General features: G+C 37.5%; 1 protein-coding gene across 1 annotated transcript in view; it reads right to left on the reverse strand.

Moving 5' to 3' along the window:
* USH2A (usherin) overlaps nucleotides 1-21,857 on the reverse strand; it is a gene marked incomplete at its 3' end in the record, with an annotated part of 393,893 nt that overhangs the window by 139,895 nt on the left and 232,141 nt on the right. The window contains exon 37 of the mRNA XM_084283630.1: nucleotides 15,988-16,167. Within this exon, the coding sequence (XP_084139756.1) occupies nucleotides 15,988-16,167 (180 nt within the window). The remainder of the gene's footprint in view (nucleotides 1-15,987; nucleotides 16,168-21,857) is intronic.

Consider the following 21,857-nt stretch of genomic DNA (forward strand, 5'->3'; position numbering starts at 1 on the left):
TGCTCTTATGAAATCCCAGAACGGGCTTACTTATTCCTGATTAATACTGCTGTAAAGAAAAACAAAATCAGACCTCACCCTCCTTTTCATGAGCTTTCCCCCCATCTACAGCCTCAGTATTTCTAATCGAGATATGGGTCTCAAGTAAAAACTTGTGTAAGAGATGCCTTTCCTAAGTGCTATATTTTACTGAAATCAACATTATAAAAATGTTTTACAGACTTGTATCCTTTACTTTTATTTAAGAGGTAACCTGCCTTTTTTTCTCTCATGCTTGACAAAGTTTATCCACACTATTCAGCATGAACTTTGCTAAACTCTAAAAACTACAGAAGAATGCCAATAAGCAATTAGCTGAATGATTAATGGTTATAATACCTGTAATAAAGACATTGGATAGAATTTATAACTGCCCAGTAAAGCTAATTATTCATCAGATTATTTAAAAGGATGCCTAGCCAATAACTGTCATATCACAAAATTAATTAAAAAAAAAAAAAAAAAAAAGACCATGAGGAAAAAACATAAGAATTGATGTTGCAAAATCAGGCAGAAATCATAATTAAACAACTACCATAGGTCATTTGTTACCTGAAAAGTGAAATACCTCTGTAGTTAACTTTGAGAAATTATCAGATCTGCCACTTATCCTTACTTGAGGGAACAGATGTGGCAAGAGGGGAGGGAACAAGATTCTGTCCACCTTCATGTAATATCTTCAGCTTCCTACATGAAGCCACTTTAGAAATTGATATTGTTCTTTTTGGAGAGAATTTCACATCATCTTCAAAGTCTTGCAGCTTATTTTACAAGTGATATCTGCTGGCAGAGAGTTAGGCAAGTACACTAACTTTCACATTGGTGGAAACACTGGCACTTCTCACCTCTGGTGGTAGTCTCACAGAGTACTGGCAATGAGACCCTTAGCTAAACTGAAGTTTCCTTCTCAACATTGATGGTGTAATTGCAAAGAACTGAAGGCTGCTGACTTATAAGCATTTTCCTTCATATTTGAAATGAACCAGATCTTAGGTAGCTACAATTTCTATAACTAAGATGATGTCACAACCAGAGCAATAACCACAGATAATTATTCAGGAGGACTTCACCCTTTCCATCAATGGTCATTTGAAGTGCATTTCAAGAATCAGAGATGAAAATCTAGCACATGAATCAAAGGAACTCATCAGATGGGAGGAATGTGCATCAAGAATGCCATTGCTAGCCAGTCAAGGGAAGGGATTGTCTTGGTCTACTCTGCACTGGTGAGGCTTCACCTTGAGTACTGCATGCAGTTTTGGGCACCACAGTATAAGAAAAATATAAAACTGTTAGAGTGTCTAAAGGAGGGCAACAAAGATGGTGAAGGGCCTAGAGGGGAAGACGTATGAGGAGCAACTGAGGTCCCTTGGTTTGTTCAACCCAGAGCAGAGAAGGCTGAGGGGACTGCAGCTCCCTCACAGGGAGTGGAGGGGCAGGCGCTGAGCTCTGCTTTCTGGGGACAGTGACAGGACTTGAGGGAATGGCATGGAGCTGGGACAGGGGAGGGTCAGGCTGAGTGTTAGGGAAAGATTCTGCACCCAGAAGTGGCTGGGCACTGGGAGAGGCTTCCGAGGGCGGAGGTCAAGGAGTTCAAGAAGCATTTGGATAATGCTCTCAGACACATGGTCTGATTATTCATTTATTTATTTATTTATTTATTGGTGTTTTTTTGGAGACCCAGGAGTTGGACTTGATGATCCTTGTGGGTCTCTTCCAACTTGGATATTCTGTGATTCTGTAATCAGGAAACCCACCCTTCAATGTTCATGATTGGTTATGACTTAATAACTTTTCATACTGAACTGTAAGATGGCAGAGGAATATAATTATTCCCAGCAGATAGTACTGTTGATTAGCCCTCTAATTTGACACAGCAGCAAGAGGATGAGCTTATATTGAGACACAAAAATTCACATTCCTGGAACAAACATGATATTTCCAAGATTTCAGCAGCTGAACTGGGTGAGAAAAATCTGTCTAGTACATGGTGAAGGCCAGCTAACAGTAGCAACAATATTATTTTGAGAATGGCTACTCCCCCTGTTGACATGTGGTGAAAAGTATGGATAAGCTACTTATATCAAAGAAACACAAAGGAAATAAATAGTGCATTTGAGAATAATCATTTTCTCTGATGGTAAAGAGTGTGAAACGAGCTCTGAGATGACAGATGAGAGACAACTCTTAGTCCTATGTTGCCATTGTGGCTGGTTGCAAGGAGAGTAATTTAGGATGCAGATAAAGGAGCTGGTAGAGTCTAGAACAATTTTCTTTTGTAAGTTCATTAGCTCTAAAAACATGCAAGTCCCCAAAGAAATTAAATAAAGTACATGAAGTTACTGTTGGTTGAGAAAAGGCCAGGGAATGAAGTCTAAACCTATGTAGTTTAAAGAATGGAAGAGAGCAAGGTGATAGACATATAGTAATAGTCAACTTCACCAAAAATAAAAAGTAAAGAAAGAGAATCTCTGAGTCCTGGTTAAAAAGGACATATGGTAATGAGATCAAACTGCTGCAAGAAAGATTTCAAACTGGAAATTCTCCATCAGATAAAACAAACATCTTTCCTCAAACAATGCATATAGCTTTGAGGACAGGAGATGAACAAAATGATTTCCTCATGAACTCTTCTTTGGCCCAATAATTTAATGATGGGATCTAACATCACAGAAGATGAAGAAGGAACAAAGAAAAAAGAAAGGGTAGACACCTTTTCTGAAGTGCCCAGTTGAGGCCTGCTGAAAATTAATTTCTGATATACTGTATCTTTTATTCAGTGTAAGAAAAGGGATGACATAAGGTATTCAAAACCAGAAAGCAGCACTCCACACAAGTGGAAGTGGTTTCTGCAAATGATTGTTGCCATTTCACACAGAATTTCTAGGTTGGAAGAGACCTCAAGATCATCGAGTCCAACCTCTGACCTAACGCTAGCAGTCCCCACTAAACCATATCCCCAAGCTCTACATCTAAACGTCTTTTGAAGACTTCCAGGGATGGTGACTCCACCACTTCCCTGGGCAGCCTGTTCCAATGCCTCACAACCCTTTCAGTAAAAAAATTCTTCCTAACATCTAACCTAAAACTCCCCTGGCTCAACTTAAGCCCATTCCCCCTCGTCCTGTCACCAGGCACGTGGGAGAATACACCAACCCCCACCTCGCTACAGTCTCCCTTGAGGTACCTATAGAGAGCGATAAGGTCGCCCCTGAGCCTCCTCTTCTCCAAGCTGAACAAGCCCAGCTCCCTCAGCTGCTCCTTGTAGGACTTGTTCTCCAGGCCCCTCACCAGCTTCGTCGCCCATCTCTGCACCCGCTCAAGCACCTCGATGTCCTTCTTGTAGCGAGGGGCCCAAAACTGAACACAGTACTCAAGGTGCGGCCTCACCAGAGCTGAGTACAGGGGGACGATCACCTCCCTAGCCCTGCTGGTCACGCTGTTCCTGATACAAGCCAGGATGCTGTTGGCCTTCTTGGCCACCTGAGCACATTGCTGGCTCATATTCAGCCGACTATCCACCATCACTCCCAGGTCCTTCTCTGCCTGGCAGCTCTCCAACCATTCCTCTCCCAGCCTGTAGCTCTGCTTGGGGTTATTGCGCCCCAGGTGCAGGACCCGGCACTTGGCCTTGTTGAACTTCATGCAGTTGACCTCAGCCCATCGGTGCAGCCTATCCAGATCCTCCTGCAGAGCCTTCCTACCCTCAAGCAGATCGACACACGCGCATAGCTTGGTGTCATCTGCAAACTTACTGAGGGTGCACTCGATGCCCCCGTCCAGATCATCGATGAAGATATTAAAGAGGACCGGCCCCAGCACCGAGCCCTGGGGGACGCCACTAGTGACTGGCCTCCAACTGGACTTGGCTCCATTCACCACGACTCTTTGGGCCCGGCTATCCAGCCAGTTTCTAACCCAACGAAGTGTGCGCCAGTCCAAGTCAAGAGCAGCCAGTTTCTTGAGTTTCTTGAGGAGAATGCTGTGGGAGATGGTGTCAAAAGCCTTGCTGAAGTCAAGGTAGACCACATCCACAGCCTTTCCCTCATCCACCCAGCACGTCACTTTGTCATAGAAGGAGATCAGGTTCGTCAAGCAGGATCTGCCTTTCATAAACCCATGTTGACTAGGCCTGATCGCCTGCTTCCCCTGCAAGTGCTGCGTGATGACTCTCAGGAGGATCTGCTCCATGAGCTTCCCTGGCACTGAGGTCAAACTGACAGGCCTGTAGTTTCCCGGGTCTGCCCTCCGGCCCTTCTTGTAGATGGGCGTCACATTTGCTAGCCGCCAGTCAACTGGGACCTCCCCCGATCGCCAGGACTGCTGATAAAAATATCTCCACTCAATTTGGCAAGAGAAATTAAGAAAATATAGCAACCTAAATGAATGCTAAAAATAAATAAATAAATAAAAATTAGATAATGGAAAAGTTACAAATGTTCTAGGTAAGTGAGTCTTCTGGTTCAAATGCTGGCAGTGTGTGTGTATACCCACAGTATGAATGTGCCAGTGTACCACCACTCACAGAATTATCTGCCATGCTACTGATGTGCATTTTAACAAACACCAATTGATATATCCTTAAATTTACAGACTGGAGAACAATGCAATTTTGCAAATAATTTGGATCCTCAATAATATTACCTGTATTTATTTTTAATCTGTAAATTTATCTGCAATATGTAGAAGATGATATGGAATACTGACATTTCTGATGGAATCCAAGCTCGCTAGTGTCCATAAATAGAAAACCAATCTGACAAAGTGACAGATTAGCTGGTGTCAGGGATCCACTATGTACACTGGGTGGCGCAGTCTTATTATATCTCAAATGTCCCATGTACCAGTAAGATCCAGGTCACTGGACTACCTTTGGGACATGACTCAAATGAAGCTGTAACAGACAGTTTTACCCTCAAATCCTCTCCCATTTGAAGAAAGAGAAGAAAAAGAGTTTTCCCCAAAGCACTGGATTACTATCCAGGCAACACAAAGCTGGATTTGGTTCACAACTACTAATTAACTTCTATATGTGATACATGGTAATCACAAATCACAAAATCACAACCAAAACAAATCACAATGATTGTCAATGTCCTATTAAACAGAAAATCAGACACAGGTGTTAAGAAGGAAGTGTTTCTTTCCACCTACAGTCACACTGTTCCTATCCCTCTCATCTCTTCCACAGAAAGTATGAGGAGAAAGTCTGACTCTCCAGCATGCCCAGAGGAATCTCTCTGCTATGGCTCTCCCAAAACAGTACATCCCCTCTAGCTGTCACCTCTGCAACAGAAAAACAGGCATTTACACTGCCACATTTCCAGTAGCATCTACATGTTTAGTTGAATGTTGTTTTGAATCAAATACTGTATAGTACTATGATTTATAAATAGAAAGAACATTTTGAAAAAGCACTGTTGAATAATAAAATGAAATCTTAGTTATGAATGAGGAAAAACAATCATTTTACTTTTAATTAAAAACAGATATAACACTACCGTGTATAGCAATAAGTAGACCATTCTTCACAGCAGAGTCACTTTTCAAAAGATCAGATGATTTTGTCATTACTAGGAGTTGTTATTTTGCTTGGGTTATCTAAAGACCAATGTACCACTTCCTTGGGTTGGTACACAGTTGGATATCTCAGCTGAGGTTCACAGAATCACAGAATGGACGAGGTTGGCAGGAATCTCTGAGGATCATAGAGTCCAAACCCCCTGCCAAGCAGGATCACCTAGAGCACATTGTGCAGGATGGCATCCAGGCAGGTTTTGAATATCTCCAGAGAAAGAGACTCCACAACCTCTCTGGGCAAGCTGTCCACACGCTTTGTCACCCACACAGTAAAGTGCCCCCTCATATTGAGCCAGAACCTCCTGTGCTTCAGTTTGCATCCTTTGCCTGTCACTGGGCAAATGTTGTGCCACCACAAACACATCATGTTACAGCTTTGGCTTAGTTTCTAGCCTCCTGACAGTACTGATATAAAATAGTACCAAAGCTACAAACATAGCTGGTCTCATCATGTTTCAGATTTCGTTTTATGTTCATGGTATAATGTTCCCACAGTCACTGTTCATACATCTTTGTTTTCTGCAAGGAGCTTGCAGAGTTTCTGGAAGTTTTTCTATATTCTAACTTTCTTAATCTTCTTAAATATATCTTTATGAAATATATGTATATGACATATGAGAAAAGCAGATAGTTCTTGGATATTATGTTCATATATCAAAAAGCACCACAGGAGTACACTAGGGAATATGTTGTCAAAGAAACCATGGAATTTTAGCTTTTCATTTCCAATTTTCCCTAAGGTGTAGGTGCTTATCACAACAATATCAAAGTGTCTTCTATGTCAATGCACTGAAATAAATATATTCCCACTGAAATTCATGGAGGAAATTCAGAAATTGGGAATGTACAAAATCTCATAAACTTCACAAACTCTAATTTTATGGACACTCCTTTCTTTGGGCAGAAGAAAGTTTTGCTCACTTAAAGACACTGGAAGTCATACCCTTAAAATATTGAGGACATAATTATTTGAAAATTTACCTTCACACTTCTATTGAGCATCTTCTAAAATTTTGTTCCTAGTAAGTCTTTTTCAGTAGCAACCACACTCTCATAAATGAAATAATAAAAAAAGACATTTATTATTTGCTTCAGTCTTCAAGCTATTAAAAAGTATATTATCTTTTCCTGTTCACCTGAGTTGGACTTGGCTGAAAACAAATATATCAAACCAACAAAACTTATTAAGTGGAAACTATGACTTGTGTGTGTGTTATCACAACCTGCTTTACAATTCACTGTAAGGCATTCAAAGCATATAGCCTTTGAAGTAGCCTACTCTAGTTTCCTTCTGCAAAGCACAGCATATGTCAGGTTCAGACAAAATACCAAAAATGACTGTATATTTTATTAAAAGCCTATTTTTTTCCTCTCTCTTTCTTTTTAACAAAAGTCTAATTTAGTTGTTGTTCCCTTAGGTACAAAGTACACAGTTCATAATTCATTTGATATAAAATGTCAGTTTAGATTTTTATGCTTCTTTGATAAATGAGAAAAAAACATGTACATTTCGATTTCCTTCTACGAGGTTTTGCTAGCAGAAGACCCCCTCCCATTGTGCTGCTCAAAGACCTTTGTGTTAAATTAAACATCAAGATTCAGAAACTGTAGGGAATGATATTTCCAAGACACACAGTACAAATATATGAGACTGGGAAAAAAGGTAATGATTTTTCCTACCACTAAAGTGATCTCTCCCAAAGAGCATCTTTGATCCTTGAATTAGTTCTCAGTTATAATTTAATATATCAAAACTGTCAGCAGCTTTCCTTACATTTAGACACAAAGTGATATAGTCAGCTCCACAAAGAGCAAAATACAACATTGAGGAGCTTGCTTCACTCCCAACATGTGCTTGTGCTTCTAAAGCCCATCAGTATTAATGGGAAAAATGCATGCACATCAGAGGAAATAGCAGAGAATTATTTTAATTGTATCTGTCATCATTAAGGGTATAGAGTGTTTCTCCTGATATAACCAAATCCTGCCATTGATCAACACACAAAACTCTCAGGGGACTAATCTGCACAATGGCAAAGAGCAGAACCAGGAATTTAGTTCTGGAAATAAAACTACTATAATTAGGAAAATAACAACAAAACACTGTATATTATTCTCTTTTGTAACATATGAGGCCAAGTTGAACAAATCCAAACTATCACATTGTCCTGGTTTCAGTTAGCACAGAATTAATTTTCTTCCTAGTAGCTGGTGGAATGCTGTGTTTTGGCTTAGAATGAGAAGAGTGCTGATAACACCCCGATGCTTTAATTGTTGCAGAGCAGTGCTTATACTAAGCCAAGGACATCTCAGCCTTTGCTCTGTCCTGCCAACGGGCAGGCTGGGGGGTGCAGTAAGAGCTGGGAGGGGACAGACCCAGGACAGGTGACCCAAACTAGCCAAAGGGGTATTCCATACCATCTGACGTCATGCTAAACAATATATAGGGGTGGCTAGCCGGGGGGAGGGGGCCGGACTGCTCGGGGTTAGGCTGGGCATCGGTCAGCGGGTGGTGAGCAATTGCATTGTGCATCACTTGTTTGTACATACTATTATTACTTTCGTATTATCCCCATTGTATCATCATTATTATTCTTGTTATTATTATTTTTGTTATTTTTTTTTTCCTGTCTTATTAAACTGTCTTTATCTCAACTCACGGGCTTCACTTTCCATTTCTCTCCCCCGTCCCAGAGAGGGAGGGGGGAGGGTGAGCGAACGGCTGCGTGGTGTTTAGCTGCCGGTCGGGTTAAACCACGACACACATATACAGAGTAAACAAGAATTGTTATCACTCCTCAAAATTGCCAACTGCAATGCTATGGCTGTCACTTCACGTTACAGTCTAGTTCAGCAGCTGCAGTATCAATGAATTATGCTGTATTAGAAAAAAAAAAAAAAAAAAAAAAAAAAAAAAAGCAACAGGATCACATTCTCATGCTCATGCTGAGTATCAACACCAATGAACCCAGATCCACAATTGCCCAGAACCCACAACCGGCTCCCTCAACCCCTTTGCTGCCAACATGCATACTGCCTCACCCCAACCACAGAAGTGGCTTTACCCCTGGGTTATTGTAGTGCCTGCTCTGTCTTCTCCCTCAATAAATAAGGTATCTCTTTTTTGCTCAGCAGCAGACTTTCAGCAGGAGAGATGGGCCATATTCTGCCTTCCTTGCTCATGAACCCAGTATGAACCCAGTGCTCATGAACCTAGTATGCTGCCCAGGAAAGTGGGAGAAGGGAAGAGAAGGGAATGTCAGTCACTTAGGATAAACAATCTAGATCTTTTTTTTTTTTTTTTGTGGCCAATGCTCTAAACAATGATAAGCTACAACAGAATACGAAAGGTGACACCTCTGTTCCACCTGACTATGGCAGAAATCCCTACCTGTTTTTATGGATTGGTCCCCCACTAAAAACAGCATTTCAATTGACAGAAATATGTTATCTACTGAAGCAAAATATTTAATTTTTAAAGTGAATGGAAAGCAATTCAGACAAGCTTATTCACACACAGAAATAATCCATGCAAAATATAACGTTGACTTATCTGATGAATAAGGTAAAAGGATTACAACCTTTTATACTCAACCCATCCACACAGGGATGTTCATACCTCATTGTTAAATAGCTGCTCATCAGTTAATGTCCTGTTCTAGATATTTATAACAAATAAACCATTAATATGAATTAACTCTTGGCTTCAGCTAGTGCTGAAGAACACATAAATCTACCAAAATCAGTGGAATTGTGTCAATATACAACAATGAATGATCTGTTCCAAGTATTTTTTTTACTGAGAAGACCTTGGCTACTGTTTACTTGTTCAAAATTAAGTAGCCTAATTGATAAACAGTCTTAGTAATACTGTCACATTTCATTCAAACCCAAGCCAGGTTGCCTACATTTTTTTGCCTTATATGCCATAAGAAATGTCACAGCATTTACTCCAATCTGCACATACATCACCATATACTGAGGTAAAGGAAAACCTTGACAAAATCTATTCTCTACAAAACAGTCTTTCTTTTGACAAAAAGTTAAGAGGAAGGGAACACTTCTCCTCCTTTGTTCATTTTTAAAACACAGACTGAAAGGACTACATTTTCATCACAGGAGATTTACAGCTGCTTAATTCAGGTTACAATCACTGGGAACATCCTGTTCAATTTTTTGGACAGCACTATCAATTTCTTAGGAACAACCATTTCAAATACAGTTCTTAGTATGTAAGAGCAATCACCACTTCAGTGAAAGAAAAAATAGAGAAAAGAGACGTATTCTTTCTTTATATAATGTCATCGTTTCACTCAATCAATTTCTTTTCTTTCTACTTGCTCTGTAAGAACTGTTTAGATAATCCCAAATCAGTCAACCTGAATTCACTTGTTTTCTGTGTACACAGTGGGCACATTCAACTTTGGTGACACCTTTCATGCAGAGGCAATCCCAGTCTAAGCTGGGGAACAAGATCAGAGGCTGCCGAACTTTCAGGTTTTGGAAAGACCTGGACTGAGACCTCCACAAGGAGGTTAATTACGTGCTTAGAGATGATCTGTGGGCTATTTCAAACTGTTGCACAGTTCTCACTTTCTCATCTGGCAGTCCCCAAGAAAGCAAAAGCATCCATGTCCTGGGCAACTAAAAACGCAATGTTGATATTCATGCCCTGTTTTATGCAGCTCCAGAAGACAGAAAGCAAAGAGCTGACAAAAACAGCTCTCCTATGTCCAGAACATGGGAACAGGACATGCTGGAATAGCATAGCTGGAACTACGGGGGATCTTCCAAACCCCAAAAGGACTAGATGCAAGGGAAAAGGGAAGGAGGCAATCAGAACAACAACAACAAACGACATAGTTGGAATGTCTTTGCCTTTTGCCAATCTTCAGCTTTAGGAGTAGGGACTTGGTAAGGGTACAATTTAAAGCAACCCGGAGGTGGTCCTTCATGATGTGTGGAGTTAGGCTGAGCCACAGTTGGCTGTGGTTTAGCAAAATGAGCAGAAAAGTGGGCACCTCTGTGCCTCCCATTGAAGACACACCCTTTCAGTAATGAAACTTCCCCTCTCTTCTCTTGCCACCAACCGAAAACCAACCACCCAAAACCAAGAATAAGCACAGTATAAACTCACTAAAAGATGTCCTGAACAGACTGGGAGAGGGGAATAAAAGAAGAAAGTAGAACTAATGAAAACAACAACAGATCAATAATACAGAGTTTGGAGAAGAATTATAGTTTCATTAGAACAACTCTCATTTTTCCACACAAGCACTTTTGCAATCCTACACTATGAAATCATCTTCCTGGACCAGAGAAACTAGAACAGACAATTTACACAGCTTGCCACTGACACTCTTTAATTAGCTAAAGGCATCTCTTCCCCCTTCCCTACTCTATCTAGCTCTCTCCTTAGGCTACCTCTAGAAAAGATATGGCCACAATTTTTTTTCATTCATAACTTTCTGCTTTCCTCCCCCCCCCAAACTGTATTCAACAATTTTGTGTAAAACATTTCCTATTTCTCATTAAAATCACAGATTATATTATCATGAAGGTACAGAAACATAGTGCATATGTTTGAGAATTTTCATTTTTTTAGATATCTATTTTTTTTAATGAATGCAATAGAATACTGCAAGAATTTATTTATTTTTAAATCCTAAGCTACACTTCCATTATCTTTTCCATTTATCAATTGCTTTTCCTACTCTACCTTCACAAAACAAAAAACAAACAAACAAACAAACAAACAAACAAAAAAGATAGAAGAGAAGGAAAGAGATGAAAAATTGAAAAGAAACCAAAGACACAGAATAAAAATAATTCTGTTGGATTTTATTCTATGCCTATGGGGAAGGTGGAGGGGAAAACAGATTAAAGCAGAGTAGTGAGAAAACAACAATTTTTTTAGAAACACCTGAAATCTAGGAAATTTTCTCAAAACCAGTTTTGTGGTGTGACTCTATATATGTGATCTTGAGTATCACAGAAAAATAAACTTATCTCACAAGGAAAATTTTAGCATACTCAGCTTTGTTTTTTCTTCCTAAATAATTCTGGCCTCACAAGAATCAGTTTGCTTTGTTTACTGAATATTCATTCATCTAAGGAGGCCTGTTTACTCCAATGGTTAACTAGCATGAGCGAATGTTTGCAGGTGTGAAAATAAGTTGTACTATGTGGTCTTATTTGTTTGCATAATTAGATCAATGATCCTATGATGTGGTTCAATATCCAGTCTCAGAGGTGCTGTTACCTAAACTAACAGTGTCTGAAATTCTTTGCCTGCAGGACACCATGTTCTGTAGATGGTGAACAAACATCAACAGCTATAAATTCACAGGCTCGCTTTTTGCTTCTGAAAACTAGCTTGAGCTTATGGGCAGAGGCATGCAGCATCCTGTGTACAAACAAGGGACCAGCAAAGGACAGGTACTTATGAGTCCAAGGCAAAATCTGACATCTTTCACAGCTAGACATTACTGTGTTGTGCAAATCACAAGCCAAGCATATAAACCAGCATTATACTCCATAAATTATGGCAGAGATTAAAAAGACACTTCACTGCTTAAGCATGTCTCTCTCTCTCTTTTTTTTTTTTTCTTTTTTTTTTTTTCCCCCAGAGTATCTCCACTTTTACATATTACTTAAGGAGCAGGAACATATATCAACATTTTAAAGCCATTCTCTTCACAGATAAGGCTGCACCAGGTTTATGGCTGGTAATGCTCAACAAAAGACAACTCTCTGCAATAAGATATAGAATTACCACTCACAACAAGTTTCATACTTATTTCTGTTGTCTGGGACTCCATCCCTTTTCTGTGCTTTCTTTCTCATTGGTGATGACTTAGCCTCCATCTTCCTACTTCTCATCAGATTAGCAGCCTGCATCTCTCTGCGTTCTCTGCTCACCCCTACTTCTCAACAAAGCTACCTCTTCTTCATTTCTGCATGCTGGATTTCTCTTTTTCTTCCATATTATTATTATTTTTTTCCCTGTGGTCAGGGGCAGGGAAAATGTGGAGTTAATGAGAGTATAAGATCTTACCAGCAGTGACTGCAACTTTCCTTCCTGTTAGCTTACCATAACTTACTAGAAAGTATTTCCAAATTTGTGGGGTCCTACATAAGAAACAACACTTATTAAGAAGAAAAACGTATAACCAAGTGATCTGTACAGAACATTTTCTCCCATATTTTTGCAGTTTTACATCCCCTGTATCATTTCTATTCATTTACCTAATTAAATAAATTTTAAAGCGATTTGTTCTCCAGATCTTTTACTACCTGGCATCCTCAAATTAATTTGAAGCCTTGGCTAGTACATTATTTTTTACAACTTCTACCAAAGCAATTTAGGACAAGATAAATAGAACAAATTTATTCTATTTGGAAAAAATATAAAACTCAAAAAAATTTACTTCTACCTTTGTGGTATGAAATTTGTCACTAATCATTTTAAACTATGCCCTTTTATGCTTCTTCCATCTCTTTTAGCTTTCTATGCAGTTCTTTGATGTAACAAAGACAGTTTCAGACAAGATTTCAGTTCATCTGGAAAAAAAAAGCTTTAAGTCTTGAGGCAAAAAGCAGTGTATTTAAAATTTATATACTCCATAATGCCTTTGTTCTGAACTTGAACATCCTGAAAAACTTCTCCGCTTTCTTTTGCCTTCCGACTCTGAAGATCATTTGTTCTCATGGCTTCAGCTTCTTATTATGCAACAGTGACTTTAACTGGTGGTTCCAGCATTTAAGTACATGCACAGTCATGGCTGACCCTTCCTGATCAATTGCCAATCCATACAGGTTTGACTGATAAAAGAGCCAATTAGATTTAAGCAAATTAAGGGACATCACCAATGTCAACCACTTATTAAACTGAATGCTGAATTCCATGCATACAAAACACTAATGCACCAAGTCCCGTTAAGAGTTGAAATCCTAACCCCATTAGTAACTCCAGACCACTACAGGCCAAGGGTCAAAAGAAAGTTTCATATTTATGGATTAACATTTGGATTCAGTTTTTTTAATCTTTCCAAGAACTCTTGAACCTGCACTGCAATATTAGTCAAGAGCATAGATAAAATATATTCCTTCTTTCTAAGATTTTTTTTTTAAGCATTGACTTTAAGCATGGCAAATCAGCTTGATGAGAAATTAAGATATATTCAATCAGGTAAAACCAAAGATTCAGTGTGCATTGTATTATGTGCAATACATTTTAAATAAAATTAAAACGTAGGAAAGGCATGTTGGAAGCAAAAATTGTAGAGTAATTGAAAAACAGTTATTTGCAGTAACTTCAAAATGGAACACTCTGTCTTTTCTGTCACTACCTGACAATTAAACAATCTTCCCTCAAGTTCCCTAATGCACTCCACACAAAGTAAATTTTAGGAACAGAATTTTTTATGGTACCCTTAAGAAGAAAATGCTACATTTTTACACTCATTGGAAGGCTGTGATTTTGTATATAATGAGAACTGTTTGATTCTTTGAACAAACATAACTTCTGCCAAAGTGAAACCTTGGCCACTGAAGTAAAAAATAGAATTCCTTCTGTTTTCAGTAAGATCCAGATTTCTTTTAATGTGCCAGTGAAGGCTCAACATAAAATTACCATTTTACTCATAATGTACTATGCATTGGAATTGTATAGCATTCAAAGAGTCTTTATAGTAAACAACATTAAAAACTAAACATACATTGTCCTAGATAAATGCATGCGTGCCTGCATGTATGCACATGTACTGTGAGGATATATAGCGTGTGAGAGTCCTTCTCTCATGTGTAGTGCTTCATTTATTATTCATTTCACTACAGATCACAGTCCACTGGACAATACTATGGAAGATTTCTTTAATAACTCTCACTGCTAATTTAATTCTACTTAAACACACATATCCTAGTGAATGCCACATGCTTTTCAGCATGATTTTATGTGTAAATCAGGATAATACGTTTTCAGATCATTAACTAAAGGGAAGCATGAACTAAAACCTATTTAATCAATGAGGTATTGCTTTTAAACTACCACAAGGTCATAAAAAAGATAATTTCAAAGCTATAAGTTTTCTAATTGTAATCAACAACAATCTAATGATGAAAGAAAGTGTATCTTAATGGTTGTCATAAACTTGTGCACATCCTTATCTATCTTTAAAGATCCTTTACTTTTTCATTTGCTAAAAATTTCACTACCAGAATTTGTTATTTCTTCATGCAAAAATGAATAGTGACACTGGGATTAGATATATCTGTGTCTTAAGTGAACAGTATAACTCATACGTGGTTTTATTATTATATGACAATGTGTATATGTTAATAATACCTATAATTTAACAAACAGACTGGAAAAATACAAAGTGTGATGGGACTTAACCTTTTCATCTTGCTTGACAATGTCATACAAATTCTACTTTTTATTTATACAGTTTTCAGAAGTCTTTCACTTGCTTTGTCCCCAAACCAATCCATTTCATGCAAGCAAACTGTACCAATTATAATCATGTTTTTTGTTGTTGTTGTTGTAATTTGTTTGTTTTTGTAGTTGTCATTTTTTAATTGTATTATTTAGTGGTTGTTGTTGTTGTTTGATTGATTGAGTTTATTTATTTGTACTTTCATGTTATATGTATGTCAGTCTACACTATTTGTGCTCATCAGCTATATCTACATGTTTCTCAAGATCAAGTTTAGCTGGGCTCTCATTTTATGATTTAAAATCATCTTCATTGCTTCCAGTGGCATTTCTTCAGCAAAATCTAGTTCACTTGGATGTCCATGAAAAGAGAACACAAAAGTAACACATATAAATCAGCTGTTAATTTGAGCTTTCATTGTTAAAAAACAAAAACAAACAACAAAAAACAATATTTAGAGAGTATTTGCTTAATTCTGTTATTTTATTTTATTGTTTGTTTTGTTTTTTAAGATAATATCCAAAGGGGTTTAGAGTATCATTCGTTGTAAACCAGCACGCTGCAATTGACTTTCTTGAGGTTATACCAGACCGCAAAATGAAGATGACTCTAAATTCTTAGATCAGATAAGCCTCCCAAAATAGAATCTAACACCATTCACAGAAAAAAAGAAAAGAACAAAATAGGCATATGATGCACTTCTTACTTACTCAATGTTATCTATGCAGCTACCTGTTTTCATTTTCTATTTTTTAAATTGAGCGATGTAATAAATTAGAAGCTGAAAAGAACAATTTTGTCAGTAAGAACTACTAATGCAAACATATTCTTCTAGCTTCCAGTCCTCAGTTGCAATAATAAATAACGTTTTGTTTAACAGAGTATTTGTGTAATTGTTACATGCACAGAAACAGCACTTTTTCATACTTACCTCCTGGAGGCATGACTATTGTTATAGCATCACTTATCAAGCTGCCCTGGCTGTTGGAAGCATTCACTTGTACTGTGTAGTTAGAAAATGGAATCAGTCCTTTAATGGGTATCCATACATTGGATTCGTTGCTGCTGTGTAAGATCCAAGTGCCATTTACAACAGAATAATTACTGTCAGCTGTTAAGAAAAAAAGAAAAAAAAAAAAAGTGAGGGGGAAGAAGAATAAATGTTGGGCTTTGTGTCTTCTACAGTTTGTTCTTTAAGCAAGACTTCTGCTCAAATGAAAATTTGCCATTAATACCAGTAATGCCAAAAAATGGCTAATTTAAAGAATAAGTATTGTTCATCATTTTCTCCTGTTTTTTGCTAACACTTTCCTGTACTCATAAAAGTTGAAAAATAAACAGAGCAACCATACGGTTGCAAAGTTGATTGATATACACACACACACATACATACATACATATATACATATGCGCACACACTACATGCTGCAGACAGCAGCCAGTTTTCAGAAGTTACTCATGTTCGTGGGCAGTTATGTGAGAACTGCAGATGCAAACTTGTCAGGAGCAGTTGAAATGTTAAGGCCAATTCTTATGGCTATGTAAGACTTGTACAGCTTCTTGAATTCACTAGAAAAGGACTTCGGGAGTTTATCAACTAGTATAAGCTAACGCCAGCGTTTACCTAAGAATTACTCCTCTGCAATAAGAAACAGTCCTTCCAGCATTGCCTGCCATCCGCTCAAAGATAGAACAGGGATTTGGGTATGCAGTTTATCTGTTGAAATCATCAGAGAACACCACTACTTGTGCTTTACAACCTTTTCAAGACCACAAATTTAAGATATGCAAATATTCCACCATACAAAAATAACAAAATAAAACTTCCCAAAATACCTGATGAGCAAGACTGGAAAATGAAAAATAGCATGACACATAAACACTTTTTTTTTTTTTTTTTTTGACTCAATAAAGATTTCACTCATGTATCTGAGAGAAAAGCTGGGCTCATTTAAAGATTATCCAATATTTTGAACATCTAAAGTGCTATATAAATGATTAATATTATTACTACTATCCATCATTCCATGAAGAGCTCTTGTATTGAAGTCAATGGAAATTCTGCATTACAAACAACAGCACAATCACAGACATCACTGAAACCACAGGTATCACAATGAAATTAAACAGAATATAGCTATTTAAAATATCTTAAATTAAGGCATTATCACAGACAGAAGAATGAATATTCAAGTCTGAGTCCTCTACAAAATCTAAGTAAGATATTATTGTTTAAAAAATGGAAATTCTCCTTTAATTATTTTAAGTGAACTGCATTAGGTTTACTCATTTTTATGCAAGTTTCAAGTGCACTGTTAAAACTGAAATTAAACCTGAAGCAGTTTTTCAGATATTCCATATTACTATGACATTCACTTAAATGTGCAAATGCAGTACCTTTTAGTCATGCTCACATTACATTTTACCATGAATGAGTGATCTGGACTTTCCACTAATACTTAAAAACAGTCTGTAATTCACTTATGGTACAAGTCCAAGCCACTCCATTATTATCCACATACTGGATGTTCACAGAGCTGCACAGTGTTTCAGTTACTGTGTTGCTGACATATAGCAAACTGACTTTAATTTTTGGAGGGAGGGAGATGAGATGAGCCTTTTTAAAATGAGCCTTTTATTAGCCTTGTGATCTAGATCCTTATTGCTCACATTCTACCTGAACTAGGCAAACAGACACAGCAGTGAAAATCTAGAATAATTTCATGAAACTTCATGGATTCATTTTGGAGTTCACCAAACTTCGCCTTAGCCTTAGAGACACTATTTTATAAACAGCAATGGACGCAAAGTTTCCTATCATGCAAAAAAGATCGATCAAGTTTTACACATTCCATGTACAGAGATATCTGTTTTGCAGAAATTAAGTTATTTAGTCTGACATTACTCTTATGTGCACTGACTACTCAGCCAGCACTAGGAAAATGCATCTGCATTAGTTGATGTCATTTCTTAAACTGTCTATCAAACCCACCTTAGGCATCTTTGTAAAACTGTCCCTGTGTGTGATTTGGAAGTAAATACAATCCAGCAAAGCGCCTTTCTCCCATCATCTACCACATTTTTCCTGTGCATCACCAGGCAATCTGTGACTTTTTGTGACGCCCACCAAGCAACATGACTGTTAAATGCATCTATTGCTTTATTAATAATAAATTCATTAGAATTGTCTGAAATACATATTCTTAAAGTCCTACTTATGCAAAACTCTTAAGGACTCTTCTGGCTGTTAAAAAAAAAAAAAAAAGATTCATTTTTTTTAAATGTTTCACCTACAGTACGTGGAAAAAAATAAAAATCCAGTTGTTGATAGATCAAAGCACATACGCTAGGCTCCCTATTCATAGGACAGGCTCACTAACAGCAATTTATGTGCCATCTCATGAGAAAATTTTACTTTTTTCAATCTGCAGTGCAGTTTTAACATGTTAATATTTTTATTCTCACCCACCTGAGCCCAAAATGAAAACATGTACTTCCTCTGTTGATATTTCTATTCCACCATTAGTCTTTCTTCCAATGGTTAACTATACATCTTTTAAAAAATATGGTTTAGAGTAATGGAAAAAGAATTAAAAGGATAATACTCTATTCCAAGTTGCCTTGATAACAACATTAATATACAGTAATTATACAATTAGTTGTAACATTAAATTCTAGTTATAGCAGAGTGATTACTCGGCAATTATAAGAAGTACATAATTACTCAATAATTAGGAGAAGTATGTAATTACATAACCATTTTATTCAGCTCAAAAATGAACTTGCAAATTTACAATGAGTTAGACAACATAGCGATTCAAAATTTTTTATTACTTCTAATAAAAACCCAAGAAGTGCTTACAAGTTTTCTAAACTGAATTTTACACAGACAAAAGGTGTTTTAAACCCATTGCCGGCCAAACAAGTTACTACTACTGGCAAGCGAAATATTAAAACATTTTTAAAATGCAGGTCTTGCTGGGGATGACTTGCAGTATGCAGCTTTGCCACTTCTCACTGCTTAAACTTTGCTTTCAGTGGGCTGGAAAATGCAGACACATAGGCTCAGTCTGATGGAAAGCGATACAGTGATAACCCAGTCATATCACTCCGTGACACCCTTGCCTAGACTGCTCCAGTGAGGACCCTATTTGTGAGTATAAGTGGATGAGGCCTCTCTTTTTCCGTTTTTCATATGTGTACTTTTCTCCACCCTGCTTGCCGATCCTGCTTTAGGCTATCAGCAAGGCTGCTGCAGTCCTAGACAGCAACTGCCTCAGACACTGGTAAAGTCCTAAGAGACATTGTTTTACTTCAGACAAATGGTTTCTATCAGAACATCTACTTGTTCCTGCACGTTTCTGCCTCGTAGCTCCTGCCTAGAGCTGTCACAAGCATTCCAACATGACAGACCCCCTCGAGACACAGCTAACAAGAACAACGTAAGGAGGAAAAAAAAAATCCTAGAAGAACTGGCTCATCATGTCCTTCAAAACTTATGGAGACAAGCACTTCTACAAAATATGAACTCAGATCAAGAAGGATTCAGAGAAACCATTCCCCATAAACTCAAAAAACAAAAACAACAAAAACAACAACAAAAAACACTAAACCCTTTACAAACATGAAAGGCTTCCCCATACTTCTTAATCACATAGTTTTGCATCATGATAGTTTTATTCTTTTACTAGGCTTCCTGCTAGTAGGACTCTCTATATTTTTGCCAATATTTCTGAGGGATTTTTTTTGCATAAATTCAAAACTGGAGTAAAATTTGTGCTGTTCCAAGTTTATTCCCAGTTAGTAAGACCAGAACAAAGTATCTCAATGTTTCAGGAAAAAATTAAACAAATGAAGTAATTAGGGCTAGGGAGTATCCATGAACATACTGAAAAACTACGTGAACTTGAAATAAAACTGAGCAATAGAATATCGATATAGACTATTACAGAGTATCCCGGGTTGGAAGGGACCCACAGGGATCACTGAGTCCAACTCCTGGCTCTAAACCAAGAATCTCCACCCCAAAATCAGACCATATGTCCGAGAGCATCATACAAAAGCTTCTTGAACTCCAGCTGGCCCGCTGCCCTAACCTGTTCCCTGGTCATCTTTACATTAAAAAGATACACAAATATATAAATCGTTAAAAAATATTGCTTAAGAGTTCTAAGCTTCACACAGCACAGTAGCTGGTGAGTATTTGCATTTGAGGGTTTGTTTTTGAGTGGACAGTTCAAAGGGGGCTCCCGAGCAAATCTGCGTTCCTGTCACCGAGTGCTACTGTAAATAGGTGAATAAAGCTCCTGGGGGTTGCTGGTGCGTAAATTACTGCTGTCCTGGGTCCATCATCCTATGGGGTTCACTAGATTGAAATAACATAAATGGGTATCCTTTTCCATTCTTGTTATAATCATTGTCACAAGAATTTTAATGCCTCATATATTCCATAATTTTTTTCTGTGTGCTGTACTGCTCTGACCTTTTCAATATTCTGTAATTTGACTGGCTGGCCATTTCAAGTTCTCTCCTTTTTACAGCCTTATTAACTTGTGGGGAAGAGGTGAAATGGACAGCCAATCAGAATACATAATATTGCAAAGGTCATGGTAGTACAGTATAGTATCAGCAGACACAGAATACTGTATATTAGTCATTAGCGTTCTGATATCTTATTCATGTGACAAAGGTTGTAAGGAGCGCAGAAAATGGTACAACATGAAACCATTCTCATGACAAAGGCTGGAATGGAAAAAAAAAGAAATAATATAAACCAAATGTATTCATTTCACATTTAAAAACTTTTTTTTGTTCTTTTTCTTTTTTCTTTTCTTTTTTCTTTTCCTTCTTTTTCCTGTTTCCTTTTTTTTTTTTTTTCTTTTTTTTTTTTTTTCCCAGAACTTGTCATGTTTAAGGGTAGTCTTCCTATCTGGACCAAAGTTGATAGACTTAAGGCAAAAGGTCATAAACTGAGTTGTTGCTTTTTATGTATTAAACACAAAAACTCATGTTTCATATGCAAGACCAATCTTTTCAAATTACTGAATACTCTGATTATCATCATTTAATTTAATACTCACCAATCCATTGGTGAGTATTAAAATAGTAAGTTTAAACATAACCAGTCTAACATGCCCACATCACAAATGCACTGACAGAACTAGACTCTGCTGCTGGCTTCAGAAAGCAAGGAGGCTATGTCCGAAAAAAAAAAAAAAATCATTGGATGCTTATGTTTTTTCCTTCTCTAATCATCAAGAGCTGGCCATCATCATACTAAAGATATTGGGTCAAAAATCAGCTTCATTATGCTTCTCTGTTCATTTGGGACTTTAATAACTGAGTCTTCTTTGTATAACAGAAAATTTCTACCTCTTCCTAGTTGTGGTGCAGTGCCCTTAGAAACTGTCTGACCAGATTCATCTCACCAGATTCATCTGAATTAAAGTGATATTACAGGACTGTTAATTTGTGATGTGCAGAAAGATTTCAACCTGAAAGATAATTAAGCTGGGAACACTTTAATCTGATTATCACAAATGTCTGACAAGTTATTTTCTTCTTTCTATATTGCTATTTCAAAATAACGAGTCACCAAAGTACACCACATACTGTGTGCTACTATGTGGCAAAAGATTTTGGGGAGGATGAGTGGCAAGTTTAAGGCTTTAGATCACATTCTGAAATACTATTACCAATATCTATTTCTCTACTGTTTCCATTATGTTCTTACAGGTCCTGATAACATATTTTTTTACATTACAGAGCATGTTGCTCCATGGTATTTAAATAGATAGAAGC

The sequence above is a fragment of the Netta rufina genome (genome assembly GCF_964035555.1).
Source record: "Netta rufina genome assembly, chromosome: 3".
NCBI lineage: Eukaryota > Metazoa > Chordata > Aves > Anseriformes > Anatidae > Netta > Netta rufina.